General features: G+C 39.1%; 1 protein-coding gene across 4 annotated transcripts in view; it reads left to right on the top strand.

Annotated features, from left to right (window-relative positions):
• Positions 1–6,754, top strand: part of CD96 (CD96 molecule) — an 86,910-nt gene extending 80,156 nt beyond the window's left edge. For 2 of the 4 annotated variants that reach the window (XM_008530478.2, XM_070582758.1), the window contains 4 exons: positions 338–403; positions 1,205–1,294; positions 4,281–4,404; positions 6,350–6,754. In XM_008530478.2, the coding sequence (XP_008528700.2) occupies positions 338–403; positions 1,205–1,294; positions 4,281–4,404; positions 6,350–6,458 (389 nt within the window). In that variant the 3' untranslated portion in view covers positions 6,459–6,754. The remainder of the gene's footprint in view (positions 1–337; positions 404–1,204; positions 1,295–4,280; positions 4,405–6,349) is intronic. The other 2 variants (XM_070582761.1, XM_070582759.1) reach the window with 1 other exon arrangement.
• The last annotated feature ends 12,163 nt before the right edge of the window (positions 6,755–18,917 follow it).

Genomic DNA, 18,917 nt, shown 5'->3' with positions numbered 1-18,917 from the left:
TTTAGCTCATCTGTGGGATGGGCTTGAGAACAGTCACAACACATTATCTGTGGCTGGAAGAACCTCTTCGAGCATTTTCCTTCCATTCCTTCTTCCTGCTTCTAAGTGGATATGATCTAAACCTTCCCTATTAGAGGCATCTGGACCACAGCCGTTCCCTCAACTCCCACTTTATCTGGGGACATTCTCGTGTGTGCTGCAGAATAGTTCAATGATGTTGCTTTAAGTCTTCAGTAATATCCTTTTTTCATAGTTATTATTCAATTAAAGGTCGAGAAGAGACAATGAAACAACTAGTCTTGTACAGATTGACTCTTCCTGTACCTTCTTCCCTTAGCAGCTTCATGGATGCCCAGTGAAATGTACAGTTCATCCCCCTCAGGGGCAGACTCAACACTCCATGGTGAGTACTTGGGGGAGATTCAGGGTCGGGATGGTAGTGGTCTGCTTTATTTGGGCAGAGGTGGAAAAACAAAAACTGATAAGAAGCCAATCTCAGATAGGTGTTTAAAAGTGCATCCTGATGATGAAAATGACAGTGATGATGAAAATGACGATGGAAGGAACCAAAATTCTTCTCAGTCAGTCAAAGAAGATAATCAGAGACCAAGTCTTAGATTTTTCTCTATTTTACTTCAAAATTAAATTTACATAATGGCATTTTTGACCAATTAGATCCATTAAAATGCATTTTAAGTTTTAATTTTCCATTGGAAAATAGAATGATTTGTCAACATGAACTTGTCTACTCGACTGTTGTGAAGGAGTTTTTATTGACCTTATCAAACACATTAGAGTGGGGAGAATCAGCATTTTGATTGACTGGACCTCTGATACCCTGGGAGAATAGGGATAAGCCTCATCTTTCCGTGAGCCCAACATAAGGCATTTCCCCAAAACCACTTAAATTTCTCATGGAGATTCTTTAGTAGATATTGTTTTGTTGTGTGTGCTATAACAGTTTCTCTTTTTTTCTTTAAACTAATAGGAATTTCCCACTCCTTTGATAGCTGTTAGATCCTAGGATCCTAGCCTTGCAGTAAATTGGTCCTTAGTAAGCTTTACATGTAATATTTTAGGAGCATTTAGGCCATTCAACTTGAGCTCTTCCTAATAGCAAGTGAAATCCTTTCATGATTTTATTCCACGTATAGGGTTGAGACAGTTATTAGGATCAGCTCAGATATCTTCCTTATATCCCTAGGTGATGTCTTCCCCAGCACAACCAGAACATTTTCAGAAGTTCCCAAAGCTGCCAGTGGATCTACTAAAAATAGTGACATCCGTATCACTGGTGAGTCATTTACCATTTTGGAGGGGGAGGGGAATTTTATGTTTTATTCACTTAACAAATATTTATTGAGTACCTAACATTTGCTAGACACTGTGCCAGTTATTGGTTATACAGTAAAAACATAGTCCTCCTGAAGATTATAATCTATTAGAAAGATGATACTTAGTAAATAAGTAGTCATACAATTTATTTGTGACAAATGTTATGATATAGTACCAGCTGTTGTCAGAGTCTAACAGAAAGATCTGATTTTAACTGGGGAACAGAAAAGGACTCTCTTAGAATACATGTAAATTAAGATTTGAAAAATGAATAAGAACTAGCCAGTAAAAAAAGTAGTGAGAAACATTTCAGTCCTGTGAAAATATAGTCTGAGGCAAGAAGGAGAATGTTGGAACAAAGAGTACTCTTATAATTCAACTAAAAAAATTTTGTGAATGCTAAATGTAATCCCTTGTTTTATATCATGAGTTCAAGGTATTCAATAAAGTTAGCACCCTCCCAATGCAGGTCTTAATTGTAAATTCAGAGGCATAATCAACCCTTTCACTTCAGGGGGTGTTTACTTCCCTGGTGAACTCTCCACTGATACTCAGCTTATTTCATATTCACGGTCCAACAGTCCTCAGACCACCAGAGCATCATCCTGGACACAACACAGCAATAGAACTGCAAACTGAGGTCCTACCAATATTTTTAAGATATTAGTGCCTTCAAGAACTAAACTTAAAGTTTAGAGATAGGACAAGATTGGAGCTCTGCTTCTCCACTGAGACATTCCTGAAGTCAATGATCTCATTTCCTACATTTGGTTGGGAGAAAACTTGTAAGCAATGACGTAAGACCTCTTTAAAACCATTTGTTCTTTCATTTCTCTGACACTTTGGAAGTAAAATGTTATATCCCATCATATTTTCAGTGTAGAGCCTAGTACGTTTGACTTGATTACAAAAGAACTTTGTGTAGTCCTGAGTTGATCATCTGGATGACTGCTACTTTTATAATCTTGATACTCCAGTGATTTGAACTGCTGTGAACTCTAGCCACACAAACATACAACGTGCCACATGGTCTTGTATTACAGGACTATGTGAGCTTCCAGGGAACCCTCAGTGTCTATTTTAACAGAGCTGAGGTAGGGTGAGCATCAGGAAAACCTCAGATCCCGGGATGTATGTTATAAAAGGAAAAATCTTCAACACTGGTAACCAGTGTTAACACGACAACGTCACATGGCTGCAGTCCAAACTATGTAAATCGTAGAAAAGATTTGGTAGCTAATATTTTAAATCCAGTTTTTTGGCCTGTATTTTTTGAGACTTTGCTGTATGAAAAGCAGTATAATAAATCTAAGGCAATAAAAGAAATTAAAAATCTAGTCTTCATCTACAAGCAGTTTACAATCTAACTGAAACAATGAAAGAAAATCAATCTGGATAATTCTGATACGAAAATGCCCGAATGAGCTATGTAAATCTAAAGAGTTGAAGACCTATCTATAAGGTACAAGGAATTTCATTGGAATGTTGGTAGAAATAACAAAAGCCTGGAAACAATTCAACCATCTAACGTTAAGAAACCAGTCAAATAAGCTATGGTAGATACACACACTGGGGACCCATCCAGTCGTTTAATAAAATGAGGTGAATCTCTATGCACGTCTATGGGAAGTGTTCCAAGAATGTTTTTTAAGAGAAAGAAGTTGGGGACAGAACAGTATGTATAGTATGCCCTCATTTGTAATAAAAGGGATATAGGTTCCTGATACCTATATATGCATATGAAATTTCCAGTAAGATACATAGTTAACTATCCAAAGTTATTGACTCTAGTGTGAGTAACTGGCTCCTGAGGTGTAAGGACACTTCCTTTTCATTGTAGTTTTATATTTCTATACTTTTTGAATTTTTAACATGATTGTAAAATACTTTTTTAAAAGGAAAAAATAAAGTAACTATGTAATTATAAACATTCCCTTTCATCCTCTGCCAGGTAGAAATGGGCAATTTTGTTTCCTAAGAGAGTTAATTTTCTTAATTCTTCCTATATGTCAGAGAAGAAGGAAAACAGTCCAAACGATGATATTTATATTGCCTCTGGTCTAAAACCCACAATATTTGAAAGTCTTTGATTCACACAGTTTGACTTGGTGTTCAAGTGCTAGAAATGTAATGAATGAGTTGAGTATGGGTTTCATCAACATAAGAAAAATCAGTCCATTGATCACCCACCAATATAATTTTAGCCAGCCATTTTCTTTCAACTTTCTCTCTTTTCAGACTATGGAAAAAGCAAAACCAACTAGTTTCAATTTTACCCCTCTTGTTCCCTCCTCCCCTTTTTATTGCTGAAATGGATAGGGGGAAAAGAATGAAAAAGAGGGAAGGCAGTAGAAAAGGTACTCCGAATACAATTCCTTGAGTGACACTGAAATGAGGCGTCTTGGCTGATAGGCTCTTGAGTGCTACAGCTCCATGAGGGTTAGGCAGGCCTGCCTGCCTTTGGACTCTCAGGGCTTTGAAATGTTCTAAAGCTTTTGACTCTTTCTTCCTCCTCCTGACATACTAATATTCCATAAAAGCATTTAATGACTCTTTACAGAATAAGAAAATCCAAAGCTAGACCATTACTTTACATATAAAGTTTACTGGAGTAAATGTGGAAAACAAATTTAAAGCTTATCACTTTTATTTATTCCTTCTTACAAATAACATTACATTGGACACCATGTGCCAAGAATTTTCCAAAGCCTTGGGAAAATGAAAGAAAAAAATCAGTTCTGGAACATTCCAACAAGAAAGACATAAATGCAAAAACAGAGATGAGAATAAGGCATAGATATCATCCCAGAGTGTGATTGTTGCCAATGAACACCCCACGGCCCTTGGAGAAAAATGTTTTAAGTAGGAGAAATAGTTCAATTAATCCTGTTTTCCAAATGCCAAAGTTTGGCATTAAAGTTTGTCTCTCTTTATGCCATTTTCAGGAATTGTGGTTAATAAGCCCAAAGATGGAATGTCCTGGCCAGTGATTGTAGCAGCTTTGGTCTTTTCCTGCGTGGTAGTGTTTGGTCTTGGAGTGAGAAAATGGTGTCAATACCAGAAAGAAATGTGAGTACAATACTAAGACATGTAGGAAGAGAGAATTTCTCAGAACAAAGTATTTACTCATCACTTTAAATATTATTCCTGTATATGGAGTTCCTCTCCTATTTGACTGAGGAAATCAGGCTCATAGAAGCTCCAAGATGCTATCTAGCTTCCCCAACATCACACAGTTTGGATTAGATGCACAACTCCTGACTTGATATCCCCCTCTGCCTGTGGTGGCTGTAATGCTCATCAGATGCAACAAGTCAGGGGGCATGAAATGAGAAGTGAGCCTCACCTCACCTCAAAACTGAAACTGATTCTTCCTTTAATCTTCATTATTTTTTCATTTTCATGCATCTCTGAACTGCCTGGGCCCAGCTGGGCCTAGATGCTCAAGTGTGAAATTGAGGGAGAAAGTTAATTTTAGGAAATTTCCAGCTGCTTTTGAGCAGAATGGGCTTTTACTGCCATTTTCCTTTTTTCCTCAAGGGGAAAAGAAAGTAAGCGTTGGGTTACCTTTTTCTGTCTTATGGAAATATTTTCCAAAATTCTTTTCCCTCCACTCAGCAATCTGAAATGGCAGGTAAGGTTAAGCCTCACTTTTCTGGCTGGGCTGTTTGGGATCAGTGTGGACTAGGTTATGCTTAGAGGAGACCCGCATAATACATAAAGCTGATCTCCCACACGTCTTCCTACTAGCCTCTGAGGCAGCATTGACCATTGTGCAATACCTTCTTCTTCTTTCCTTAGAGAATTCTTGAAGACTCTATAACCATGTGCAGGGAGTGTCCAACTGTGAATAAAACACTAAACCATAAATTCTAAATTCTTGTGCAAGGGCTACACTTTGGCCACCACATTAACCTTGAGAAATTCACAATTTCACTGAAAAAAGGGAAGTACAAATTTCTTAGAATTTTATCCACCTTTTAATATATATTAAGTCTCCATTAAAACATCAGAAAACCAGGTAATAGGCACTAGAGGTTTTTATATTAAAATGAGAAAATGGGATTCTGAAAATCTGAATTGATTTTTTTATTGTTCTATATTTAAAGGTCTGTGTTATATAGAAATGAGAAACTCTCCCTCTCTCTCTTTCTGTCTCTGGAGAAATTAAGGTGCTATGGATTGGTAGACAAGGGGTAGAGATATTTGACTCAGGGCATAAATCTGCTCACAGATTTATCTGTTTCCTGATATCCAGAGAGCTGGAGCATTTGTACAGCTAAATCCTCCCCTTTGCTCGATGCATTTCAGACAAAGAGATGAGTTGTGCTCACATAGAACAATACTTTATACAAAGATGACTTTAAGAATGTTCACTGATTCAAACAACAGGGATTCTGGCATTATCCATCCAGTACCAATCAACTCAGGGATTCAGAAAAGCTGTACTTCCCACCTCTACTGTTGCCCACAGTACGAAATGAGTGTGTGGGTGAAGGCTGGGGGTAAGGTTGGCAAAGGGACTATTTGGAAAACTTCAGTCTTTAGTCTCAGAATCTTAAAATTTTGTCTCTGAAGGAATGTTTTAACTCACATAAGAGAAACCCTTCTATTAGGAGGCAGTTGCCATGAATAGTGTAGGTTCCAGTTAAAAGATTTGAATTGTTAGTCTAGTTCTCTTGAGGAAGTTGCTTAAAACCTCTGAGCCTCAGTTTTATCTGTAGAACAGTGACAATAATATCTAATTCCTAGGAGCAAATTAAATAACGTTATGATAAAAATGCTTTGCAAACTATAAAATACCTTATCAATGTTAATTAATGATATCATCGTGATGTTCAAATGGCTGATAGGACTAACAAGCAGAAGGCTCTGCCAGGAAAACTTCTAAGAGAACTAAGAGGGCATGTCTCTTTCTCTTTCTCTGTTTCCTACTTCAAAAAAATATTTTGTATATATCCTTCAATCACCCTCTCACATTCTTAGCATTGACAGAGCAATGTTTTGCTCCTAGCATGGAAAGACCCCCACCTTTCAAGCCACCGCCACCTCCCATCAAGTACACTTGCATTCAAGAGTCCATTGGGTGCGATCTGCCTTGTCAAGAGATGGAGACACTCTAGTCATTTGAGACGTTGCCATACAGCAAGACTCTGCTAGAATCCTATTGAGAAGGTAGCTCTGGTGCTGTCTTAATATAATCGCCCTCTAGCCAAGCCTCTACTGCAGCAGAAATGACTGTCAGAATTGAATGACCTGTATTCCCAGCAACTCTCCCTCTTTCATCTGTGTATGCTTTAAATTTAAGCAAGAGTGGGAGGATATGTCATGCTCACACCCAGTGCAATCTGTAGGGATTTTCTTGCTTATGTAAGAAGTGCAAATTAGGCTGCTGTCATTAAAAAATATGTGCAGTGTTTTTAGTTTTCATTTTAATTATCTGATTGAGGGGATGACAATGGTTTCGAGCATATGTCCAGGCCAGATCCTCTTCTCTTTGGGCATCTGCCAACATTCTAAACTATTTGCCAAATTTACCATAATCCCTGAGGTTTGTTGCATTCCCTAGGAAAATTACAAGAAGAAGAAAATGGGAAAGTCCTAGCGAGAGTTCCAAATAATGGGAAAGTGCAATGAATCTTCCTATTGAAATTCTGTTGTTTGTTTTCAGTGGAGGAAAACAGAATACCTTGCACAAGAACCTCAGTTCCAATCCTCCTTCTCTCTTCCTCCCACCATGTTCACCCAGCCTCCTGCCCCATGAGATGAGGAGGGATCGAGGGATGACTAGCCAACAACCAAGTAGCCTAGTAGATATAACGCTGCACTTGCCTCTCAAGTTATGTGAGCTAAGAGTGGCCACATTCTCGGCTTTACCTCTGTGTGGTGTGTGTGTGTGTGTGCGTACACACGTACGCATGCATGCATCAAACTATTACCAAGCTGTTATATAAGTAAACAGGCAGCCTAACCCTAATCTGACTTATTTAATTCCCATTATGCTCTTGTTCATCTGAGGACTTTCCTGTTCATCCAGTCTGCCTGCTTTGATCTCTTTTGAGACAGATAAAGAGCCTCAAATCAGACTAGTGTTGATGAATTAATCCTGCTCCTACCAATATTTTACAAAATAGTTCAAACAGAACATATAGGTGATGGAGAGGAAATCTAGTCAGCCAGGCCTACTCTGTATTCAGCACAGTTTGTGAGTAAATAAATTACTGATACCCCTTGTCCTCTCAGCTTCCCCATACACTCCCTCCCTAGGAGGGAAGAACAGATGTTGCTGATAGATATGACAAGCAAATTTTGTGTAGACTTCAGTCTCGAAAGGAACCTTTAGTTCGTTTGCAGTGTACTTGTTCCTGACTGCACATGAGAATAACTTGGAGAATTTTTTTAAACACCATGGCTGTTCCACTCCAGATCAATTAAATCAGAATCTCTGTGGAATGAGGCCCAGGCATCAACTCTCCCAGATGATTCAAGCATTCTGCCAAAGTCGACTGCTGAATCAGTGGAAGTCCCTTCTCGTTGATTAGAATCTTGGCACCAAAGTGCTTAGCTCTTACGGTGGCCAGCTTCCAAGATGGCCCCATCATTCTTGCCTCCTGCTATTGGCACCCTTCTACAGTCCTCACCAACACTGAACACAGCTGACTTGTGTAGCTAGTTAGGACCAGGGTAAGGCAAGTGAGGCAGCAAGGATGTAAAATTTAAGCAGATATTCACACTCAGGGTGATGCACATGCATAATCTTGAGAGAGAGTACCAGTCCCAGGCCTGGCCTAACCAATAAGATAGTGCAGAAATGACCAGAGTGTGACTTCAAAGGCTATGTCGTAAAATACATTGTAGCTTCCGCCTTGATCTCTCTTTGGTCATTCGCTCTGCGGGAAGCCAGTTGCCGTGCTGTGGGGGCACTCGAACAGCATGTTGAGAGGTCCCCCTGTTGAGGAACTGAGGCATCAGCTAGCATCAGCTGGCCAGCTGTGTGAATGAGCCTCGTGAAGCACATCCTCCAGCCTCAGATAACTGCAACCTCAGTCAGTGTTTGGACTGGGACCTCATGAGCACCAGAACCTTCCAGCTAAGCCTCTTCTGAATTCTCGACCCACAGACGCTGTGTGAGATAATAAGTACTTATTGTTTAACACCAATCACTTTGGGTATAATTTGTTACATGGCGTAGATAACTAATACAGCTCAATAAATGGGAAAATAAACTAATATTGGCTTGCCTTAATTACCCTTAATTCCTCATTAGTTCTGGTTTTTTTGTCATGCTGGAGGCAAAGGTCTCCCACCTTTGCATTCACTCTAGGCAAAGAGCTCCAGGGGGATTAGTGCCTCTGAAAAGCTTCAAGAAAAAATGACTAACTTCATATATATTTGTGACTGTTGCTTCATGTGTAGTTTTTATTTATTACAACTTAATCATCAATATTTGTATAAAAATCACTATGGCTTTATTTTACTGTTTCTTTAAGAGATGTGAATACGAGTAGAGGTATTGGGATATACAGTGGCAGAGTTGGAGGATGTTTAGATTCTTTCAGTAAAAACATGGACAATTTTGCAGTACAACATAAGCTATGTAATTTTTCAATCTATCCTATGACAGGTGTCTCACAGTGTTTTTGTATTAACTCCTCTTTGAATCACCCTTTTTTGGTCTTATAAATGAGTCTGGTCAGCATTTGCAAATTCTTCTCCAACTGGAACACAGTGAGTGGTTGCTTGTCTGTGGTGGAACCGCACTCAGTGGTTCAGAGGAATTTTTCACAAGCCTGCAAGAGAGAGGGTGTCTAGATACTTTTCAGGCCATGCTATGATCTTGACCTCCCTCATTTAATTAAAATGACAGTTTCATCTGCACTTTAAAATTGCATGAAGGTAAGTTCATAGAGCCTGTCTCAAACCAGCAACTCTTCTCTGTGGAGTGGATTTAGTTCTGTCCCACAAGAGGAGAGGTAGCAACACCGGACTCTAATCCCTAAGTTTCCTGTGTGTCTTCATCCCTGCCTTCATTTTCACTGAGAAGAAGCCACACATAAGCATTTTCATCACTCATTTCTGAAGCACGGTGTGTTAGATGAGACTTTTGTTCAGAAATGTTCACTTCCTTACCCACCTGAATCATAAGGACCCCTTGACTTTGGGCTTGGCTGTGTGATTTGCTTTGGACAATGGAGTATCATGGGCATCACTAACCCAAGGCTAGAAAGGTGCTTGTATGATTAGACTCACTCACTTGTTCTCTGCCATTACCATGAGAAGAACATTTCAGGATGACCTTCTAGCTCCAAGAAGAAGATGAGACTCATGGAGCAGAGCAGAACCATCCAAGCCAGGCCCAATCAAGATCAGCCAACCTCTAGCCTACTTCAAAGATGCATAAATTAAATACTGTCATATGCCACTGAAACTGTGTGATTGCTACACAGCATTGTTGTAGCAGTAGTTAATCTATACACACAAGTCCAGAGGTAGGCATATTTTAGCTTGTATGCCTAGGGTAATAGATAAAATGTATGCCTCAGTCAAAAATAGTCTTTCCTTTGATTCAGCATAAGTTTTATTTTAACTGAAGAACAAATGTTGGCTTTACCAATTAACTTTGCATTATAGGTCTTTAAAATCATAAAATATTTGACCAGGATGAGCGTTAGAGGTCACATTACAAATAAGGAGTTAGAGGCTCTGTGAAATTGACTTCCTCAAGGTCATGTAATTAGACGTGATAGAACCAAAATGATAACCTAGATCTCTGATTTCCAGTCCAATGTGTGATCAATTTCCATTATAGCATGATATTTAATTGCTTGGTACCTTCATTTCTTATACATAAGAGCTGTTTTGTGTTCATTTAAGTAAATATTGATTTTTTGTAGTGCCCAGGTATTATATTCCAAAAATTGTTGGCAGAAAACAAAGAAAAGTAGAAATAATTGACCCCTGGGGGTGAGAGGCCCAAGAAAGTGTGAAAAAAAAAATGACTAGACAATAAAAAGAGAGAGGAGCATAACCAAGATGAGAAGCTAGAAAGAAAGTTTAGAGAAACTAACCTAGGCAAGAGAGAATGAAAAGGACATTGTCTCAGAGGCTCTAAGCAGGGAGGAGTTTCTTGAAGGCAGCCCTCTTGACACTCTGATTTAGGAGAGTGGCTTTGGCTTAAACTTGGAGGTTGAATCTGCAGAAATACAGAAACAGTGTCCCCTGAGGGCTGACATACATAGCGTGAGTTTTTGACAACAGCAATCATGGCTGTGTCAACCAGCTGAAGCTTGAGTGTCCAGCAGAGACAGCTGAAACGGCGAGTCAACTTCACGACCCTAGAAGAAGACATTAACTGGCAGAAATGGGCTGATGTTCCAGCCAGAAACATATGATGAGATGGTGGGAACAAGGCATTTTGTTTCCCAGCTCCCGCAAAGGGGCTTTTGTCTGGAATCTGTGATTACTAACAGAGCTCCATGCTGCAGCAAGAAAGGCATGACCACAGAGGAGGAGAATATGACCTTAGGCAAGATCAGGGACAGGAAACACTTTTGAAATTACTCTTAAACCTTGTCTAGTGCTTATGTGATGGGTCTGGACATTAGTTGGGCACAACTTAACATATAAATGAGAAGAATAGAATCAGAATGTTTCTCCCCAACATGCACCATTCTACCCTTCCAACCTCTGTCATATTCTTTGCCTGGTCTGCTCACACAGATTCCTCATGTTTGCTCAAAGTCTGAGTGAGATTGTGATTATAGGGAGGGGTGCTGAGCAGAATAAAGGGGAAGAGTAACAAATCCAAGATCACGATGTAAAGAAGAGAAAGTGAATGGGGCCACATCCAGCTGCCCTTGTTAATGCCAGGAACACATGCACACGTGCCCTGAGTTCTGTCAGACAACTCCCCGTTTACCGTCCAAAGAAGTCATACCACCAAACAAAACCGATTACAGTATTATGTCATTCAGTATCACTCAAAAGTGCTAGGAAGGCAGGGTAGAGGGGATGGAACAACAGTTACATGAATTGTGAAGAGAAATTTGATGGTGGACCTGACAACCTGAGAACCATGTACAATAGTTAACCTCTCTATTCTGCACTTTCTCTCTTCAAGACATAAATATCTGTTATGCTAAATGGGAAGAGGAATGGGGATTTGAGAATTCCATGTATGGTGGAACAATTTTTGTACTGGTTTGGGACCCGCATAATTTCATTCTTATAGGTAATTGGGTTGCATTGGATTTTTCTCATACATAAAGCTGTGGCACTGATTCAAAGAGATGTATTTTGGTGCCTAATAGATCTTACTGTGATGTAATTGTAAATGGGAATTGATTTTAATTTCAGTGGCTAGTTAAGGGATGTATGACAAGTTCTGCTCCTGAGTACCTCTTTCAGATGGTTACTTTAGGATTTGTAGATTCGACGCTCAAGACACTGATAAAAAAAATCTGAGAACCACTCCATACCTTCAGTGAGTATAGAGTTTAATGGGAGAGGCAGACATTTAAACAAGCAAAAACAGTACAACATGATAAAAAAAAAAAAAAAAGTATGTACAAAAAAGAGAAAAGACTAAAGAAGAGGGTATCATTTCAGGGATGGTGTAACAAAAAATTTTTAAAGGTTTCAAAGGGAGGGCTGTCAATAGAGGCAAAGCCACTGGCAGTAGAAACCCTGATATCTGAGACATAGTAATGGGACTTGAAAACCTTACTGAAGGACTATACCAGGAATGCAAGGAAAGTTCAACAACAGAAAATCTCTTAATATAATTCACCACATAAATAGGGCTTAGGAGGAAAAGCATAGGGTTAATTTCTACAGATGCTTAAAAATTCAACACCAATTCCTAATACAAACTCTTGAGAAAAAAGAATATTTCTGTAACTATGTATATACTTAATATGTGTGTATATCTATCTATATTCATGTATAATTATATCTAAATATATGTACACACAATATAATAGTGTATAGATATTATAACTATATAGTTATATATATACATATAGACATACACTATGGTATACATACACTATAACATGTAATATAGTGTAGTTACAGTATATACATACTATAATTACTACTACATACAACTATAACTATACAAATATATATTCAGAGGCAATGAAAGGAAAGCTGGATAAATTTGACTACTTAAAAATAAGAAAAATTTGCATGGAAGAACAAAGCAAAATCAAAAGTCAAATGATAAACTAGGTGAAAATATTTACGACATATATCCTAGATAAAGGACTAATATACCTAACTGGTAAATAACTTACAAATATTGAGGATAAAAAAACTGAAAAATCCTCTGGAAAAATGAGCTACAGATATGAACCAGTGATCCACAAAAAAGATATAAAAGCAACTCTTAAACACTTCAAATAATTTCAAATTCATCCATATTAAAATAAACGCAAATAAAACTTCACTAGGACATCATTTCTTCCCCATTCACTTGTCAAGAATTTCAAAAGTTTGAGAATATGCTCTGTTGTTGAGGCTATGGGGTAACGGTCATTCTCACCTGTTGCTGACGGGAATGAAAAAGGGTGCAACCACTGTGGAAAGCAATTTGACAATATCAAACAAAACTACGTATTAATTTGCCCTTTGACTTAGCAATTCATCTTCAGGAATTTACTCTGAAATTCTGCCTCCAACAATATCAAACTGTATATGCACAAAGTTCTTCATGGAAGCAGTATTTGTAATTGCTAAGACTCTAAAACTATCTAAATGTCCAAACATAGGAGATTAGTTGAATATACTATGGTAAATACACAAAATGGAGTACTATACAGCTCTAAAAATAAGAATAAATAAAATCTTTATTAACTAATATGGAGTGATTTCCAGGAGACATCATTAAGTGAGAAAAGTAAAGTGCAAAGAGTATACAATACGCTACAGCTGTGTAAGGAAGAAGAAAAAATTTATATATAGATGGCTATCTTTACAGAAAAGAAACACAGGAAAGATAACCCAAGAAAGAGAGAAGTTGATTAGCCACAAGGAATGAGGACCAAAATGAGTGGAAGGGGTATGGGAGGGAATGACACTTCTCTGAGGAAACTTTTTTGTATAATTTGATTGATGAAAGTATGTTAATGTTCTACATATTTTAAAAAGTAATCATAATTAAATAAGAACAGGAAGAAAAAATCCAAAAACTGAAACAGATGAACATAGTTGTATTTCAAATCAATACCATAATCACACTGAAAGAGAAAAAAGAAAGAAAAACTATTAATTTGAGTAGCTATGAACACAATAAATGGCTATTTACCCCCAGTCTTATGTAGGAGGGGGAGATGGAAGGTGGGAGAATTGAAAACAAATCTGGAAGGCTTTGTAGTAGGGTTTTAAAAAAATTATTGTAATGATTTGAGAAAAACAATACTGGAACTATTCTGTGTATATTATAGGATTGAGTAAATGTGTAAATGTGGAGTTTTGGGGAGCCCAGATTCTCACTGTGGGAGAAGGAACATATAGATATGGAATAGAGGAAGACAGGAAAGAACCTATGTGGATGCAGGGATGGATTCATATTGGAGATATCAATGTGAATGCGTGATTTCCTAAATATATGTATTCATGACTAGGTATTTGCATAGCTGATAATGTACTTCCCAGGGTATCACATCTGGAGGCCCATGATGTCTACCTGTTCCTCATTAAGGATGTTCCTTTTGATCGTGTGTGTTGTATTGTAAGAATATATACATACCTATCTTTCCCAGATCTGTCTTTTGAAAGGACCAAGAAGCAAAGATATTCCAGTACCTATGAACACACTTGGCTCTCAGATCTTGGTCACTAATATCATTTCCTGCTGAAGGAAATCAGAACTTTTCAGAGAAATGTCTGATTAAGGGCAAAGCAGATATGATATGAGATTGGAGTATCTTGTTATGTCAGAAGATAAGAACGGATTCCAAAAAATGCTGGAGGTATGTCAGAAGGGTTCAGGAACCAACTTAAAAGGACTCGTACTGGCTAAATCTAGGACAGTTTGAGCACGAGTATAATTAAGTATACTAACAAATTAGAAACCATTGGGAAAAAGTAGGAATTCATGAGTCCTTACCAATAATAGATGGTAGATATATAAGTAGGCAAGGGTGGGGAAGGAAGGAAGGAAAAAAGGAAAGAAAGGAGGGAGGAGGGAAGAAGGAAGCAAGGAAGGGAGAGAGGGAAGAAGAGAGGGTTCTTGCCTACAGTAGGACCCCGAGCGCTGCCTGCTCAATATGGAAGAAGTGCTGGAGGTGGAAAGTCATCATTTTGTAAGCATCATAGTAAATGCTGGATCAGGTTAGATTAATCACAGATACTAAATTGAGGAAATTTTGACGACAGTCAGGATATTTGCATGGCCTTTAGGGTCTCCCTGAAGTATGCTTATTAGTGACAAGGGAGGGGAAAAAGAAGAAAGAGAAACAATGTTTTGGAGAAATTAGACAACAACTTGATCAAGTGATCAAAATTAATGTCACCAGTGAGGAACACTTGGACTTCATGCTCCTTGGATGTGATACCCAGTGAAGGACACAATATCATCTATGCAGTGTTAAGGCAAAGAATGAATAAACTGAATGCAATCACAAAGTAATGTCAAATAAATACAAAATGAGGAATGTCTGAAAGACAAAGAAAGGCTCTCAAAATATTCCAGAGTAAAGGAAGCTAAAAAGGCATAACAATTAATTGGATTATCTAACTCTGTTATCATACAAAACTGGGGTTCTCCTACCTGATGTGCATAAAATAAGCCAATTATTACAGCATCAGCTTTTGGGGAAAGAAAATAGCTTTATTGTAAGGTTGATCTGCAAGGAGACAGGAGGCATATGTCTCCCTGATTCTTAGGGAATACACACTGCAGCATTTAGGAGTAAACGACCATAATGTGCATAACTTACTCTGAAATGGGTATGTGTGCGTGTGTACATAATACACACATATTCATACATGCATTGTGCATGCATAAGTAAGTACAAACACATACACAGGGAGAGAAAAACAGATGATAAAGATGTTAATCATAGATGAATGTTGGTAAAGGGAATGTGTGAGGGATTTTTTTACTGTTTTTATTTTCACAAACTTTTAAAAAAATTCGCATTATTTCCAAATGGAAAGCTTTTCTTTTTTAAGTGCTTAAGTAAGACTCTAATAAATAGTCCTTAATTTGACTCAAAATCAACCTATTTTTCCAAGCATTGCAGCCCTTAGATAGTAAGACAAGATGCAAAGATCTGTTTATTTGGGAGAGTTTTCTTTCTCTGTTCTCTTGGGTGTTATTTAATCTGAAAGTTCAGAAGGAAATAAATGAGGATTCATCCTGCAAGTTCACAGTTTTTGTTTCATTTCTGAGCTTTATTCTCCCTTAGGTCATGGCTGGGATCCACCAAACTTCAATCCATTTTCCTTTCTTAAGGAAATGAATAGAGCCCTTTGATTTTCCCAGAACTCCAGGGCAAACTTTTCCTCTCACCATCAAACCATTTCACATCAAAGGAGACTAAGCTGTGTCTGCCCAGACTTCACCCAAGAGACAGCTTTCAGCTCCTCTCCAAACCCTCAGGCCATGTTTTTTGTTGACACCTTAGTAGAAACGATGAAAACAGTTGCCAGTTTACAGCAGCTCCCCACACTCTGGGTGGTGGTGGAGGCAGGCTCCTGTTCAGCCTTCCTACTGGATTCTCCCCAAGCAGGAGCTGGGGGCAGAAGCCTCAGCGATCACTTCCCCTTCTCCTCCTAGAGAGCTTTATCCATTACCCCAAATTTTTGGTACACAGCTTGGCCAATACACATTCGTTTGATAAATACTTAATTTGGAGACACTTTCTATTTTACTGAGACCAAAATTTTGGTTTGCCGTTGTTGGTTAGGTGTAATCAGAACTTGGGTTCCGATCAAAACTTGCAGTTAAGGAAATGCAGGCCACGAACTCTTCTGCTGGACTCAAATGTCCTTGAGACTGAGGGCTCTCCACATCTCAGCACTCCCAGAGTGAGGTCAAGGCCTGGGACAAGTGAGTGCTCAACTGCGTTTGTGTGAGGGAGTGACAGGTGGTAGCGACGGAGGAATTAGGAGAAACATGCCTTGTCGAACAGAGACTTTAGCTAAAAACGGGTGATGGTCCCTCACTCAATATGGTGAGCTGACTTTTCTGACTCGCTCCATGTCACAGACCAATATATCCACATGAAATCTATGTTCTTCAAAATGTTCTTACTGTGGCAGCTCAGTCAGGAGAGGAGAGGTCAGGGCTCAGTCTGGGTGGGTTGACAGATGCCTTGGGTTGAACAGTCCTCTGGGTCAGTTTCAAAGTTTCACTCAGATTGATGGAATCGGGCTGATATTCAGAGGTGCAGAGAAAAGGCCAGATCCAGGGAATCAGGAAAGATGTAAACAGGAACACCATGGGGGATGCGGGAACTGAGGAGATGTTGGTCAAAGGGTACAAACTTCCAGCTATAAGACAAGTAAGTTCTGGGGATCTGAAATACAGCATGTTGTCTCTAGTTAACAATACTATATTGTATACTTGAAAGTTGCTAAAAGAATTGATCTTAAATGTTCTCACCTTAACAACAACAACAAAATGGTAATTATGTGAAGTGAAGGATGTGTTAACTAACCTTATTGTAGTGAACATTTCCCAACATATACAATATATACACATGTCAAATCATCGCATTGTATACCGTAAACTTCCACAGTGTTATATGTCGATTATATGTCAATACAACTGGGGGGAAAAGAAGAACCCCGGTTAGCCAGGTGAGGAACTGTGTTCTAAAACTCTGAGAGCAAGAACAGATCTCAACAGGGCAAACAACAGCCGTGGGAGTTCAGACCCGGGTCAGAGCCTCATGTCTTCTGCCTCCTTTGTACGAACTGATCAGGCTTTGCTATTGTACACTCGGTGCCACAAGGACAGGCTGGGCCCCACAGGTGAAGCATTTTCCTGATCGAGCCAAGAGCAGAGAGCTAAGCTGTAGGTAGGAGATCTTTGGTCCTCTGCTCTCTTTAAGGAGACAGTCATGTCTCTGATGGCAAGAGAAATTTGGCCCATATCTCTGATTCTCAAACTGCTGTTGCCCATGTTGCCTAAGGTTTGGGCATATGGACACTATTTCAAGGTTGGCCTCAAATTCGCCTGTAGTCTTCCACCCTGCTGAACTGGGTCAGAGCTTAGTGAAGCAAGAGAGCTTTACTGTATCTGCCCAGATTCTCGGTGCCTTTCTCTCAGACCTGAGACTTTCATATTAGGGAACACAAATGTCCAGGGATGTGGAGGTGTGCCAGGAGAGACTCAAAGTCATGGGATAAACACAGCACATCTAGACATCAATTTTATTCACTCGTAGTGTGTGTATATACATATATATATGTATATATACAAAATTGAATGAATTTGTAAAAAATAAACCATGCAACTTGAAAGAAATGCCATGAACAGTGTTTGCCGCATGGGGCTCTGCGCAGGGTGCATTTACTCTTCTCCATGGTGAGGGCATCTCGGTGGAAGAGTGGAGGAGTTCTGCCCTAGGGCAGCACACACACCAGTCCCATCACTGTGAGGGTATTGGAAAAACACAAAGGTGACTGCTATCTAGGCCATTCATACTCCTGGTTCTGAGAACTTTACTAATTGTTTTCTGAGGCTGGCCTCCTGAGGTCAGAGCATCTCATCCTGGCTGCTGACTGAGGGGAGAGGGTACAGAAATTTTTGAGCTGTCCCAGAGGCTGCAGCGTGCGACCGATATAAAGGCTTTATTAGAAAGCTACTCCCACACCGCAGTCTCAAGGCTTTGCAGGTAGAAGCATGATTTTAGATGATCAGGTTCGTGTATATACTCCTGGTCTCACTCCAGGAGTCCCAGTTCCAGCAGAAGAAACTGAAGATTGGAGGGAGGAAAGGTAATAAAGAGAATAGGAAGGGAACGCTTAATTGTGTAAAGGTAAAAGGTATCTATAGCCAGAGAAGGGAAAAAACAGACTATATTGGAGAGACCAAAAGCTCATCTAGTCCAATCTCCCAGTAAACACTTCGATCCCCTCTGCCACATCACTGTCCCATTGTTGCCAAACTTGTCTTGGATACTTCCAGTCACAGGGACTCATTTCTTCCCCTACTTCATTACATTGCTAACTCTGACTTCTAGAACATTTTTCTTTATACTTGGCTGAAACAGAAGGATGCGTGGGATAAACTTTACTTTCTCTTTTACTTCTGCTACTGAAAGGAAGTGGCAACCCTAGGTACCGATAGATTGTTAGACATACTAGGACTTCCTCCGTGACCAATCTCAGCAGTTGAGGGAGGGTGGAGGAGACATGTGGCTGAGTGGGAGGTTAGCTGCAGACTCAAGCAGATCAGAATCCTTTGAAACCAAATCATCAAAAGGCCAAGAAACTCTCTAAGGGCTTTAACTATAACCTAACATTCAGAGAGAGTTGACAAGAGAAAAATACTAAGTAGTCATTTTTATTTACCTTGAAATTTATTTGCTTTGTTGTAAAAAAGGAATTATTTTGGTTGGTTAAAG

Source organism: Equus przewalskii, chromosome 18, assembly GCF_037783145.1.
Source record: "Equus przewalskii isolate Varuska chromosome 18, EquPr2, whole genome shotgun sequence".
Classification (NCBI taxonomy): domain Eukaryota; kingdom Metazoa; phylum Chordata; class Mammalia; order Perissodactyla; family Equidae; genus Equus; species Equus przewalskii.
Note: the sequence above shows the minus strand (reverse complement) of the source record. Positions and strands in the feature narration are given on the sequence as shown.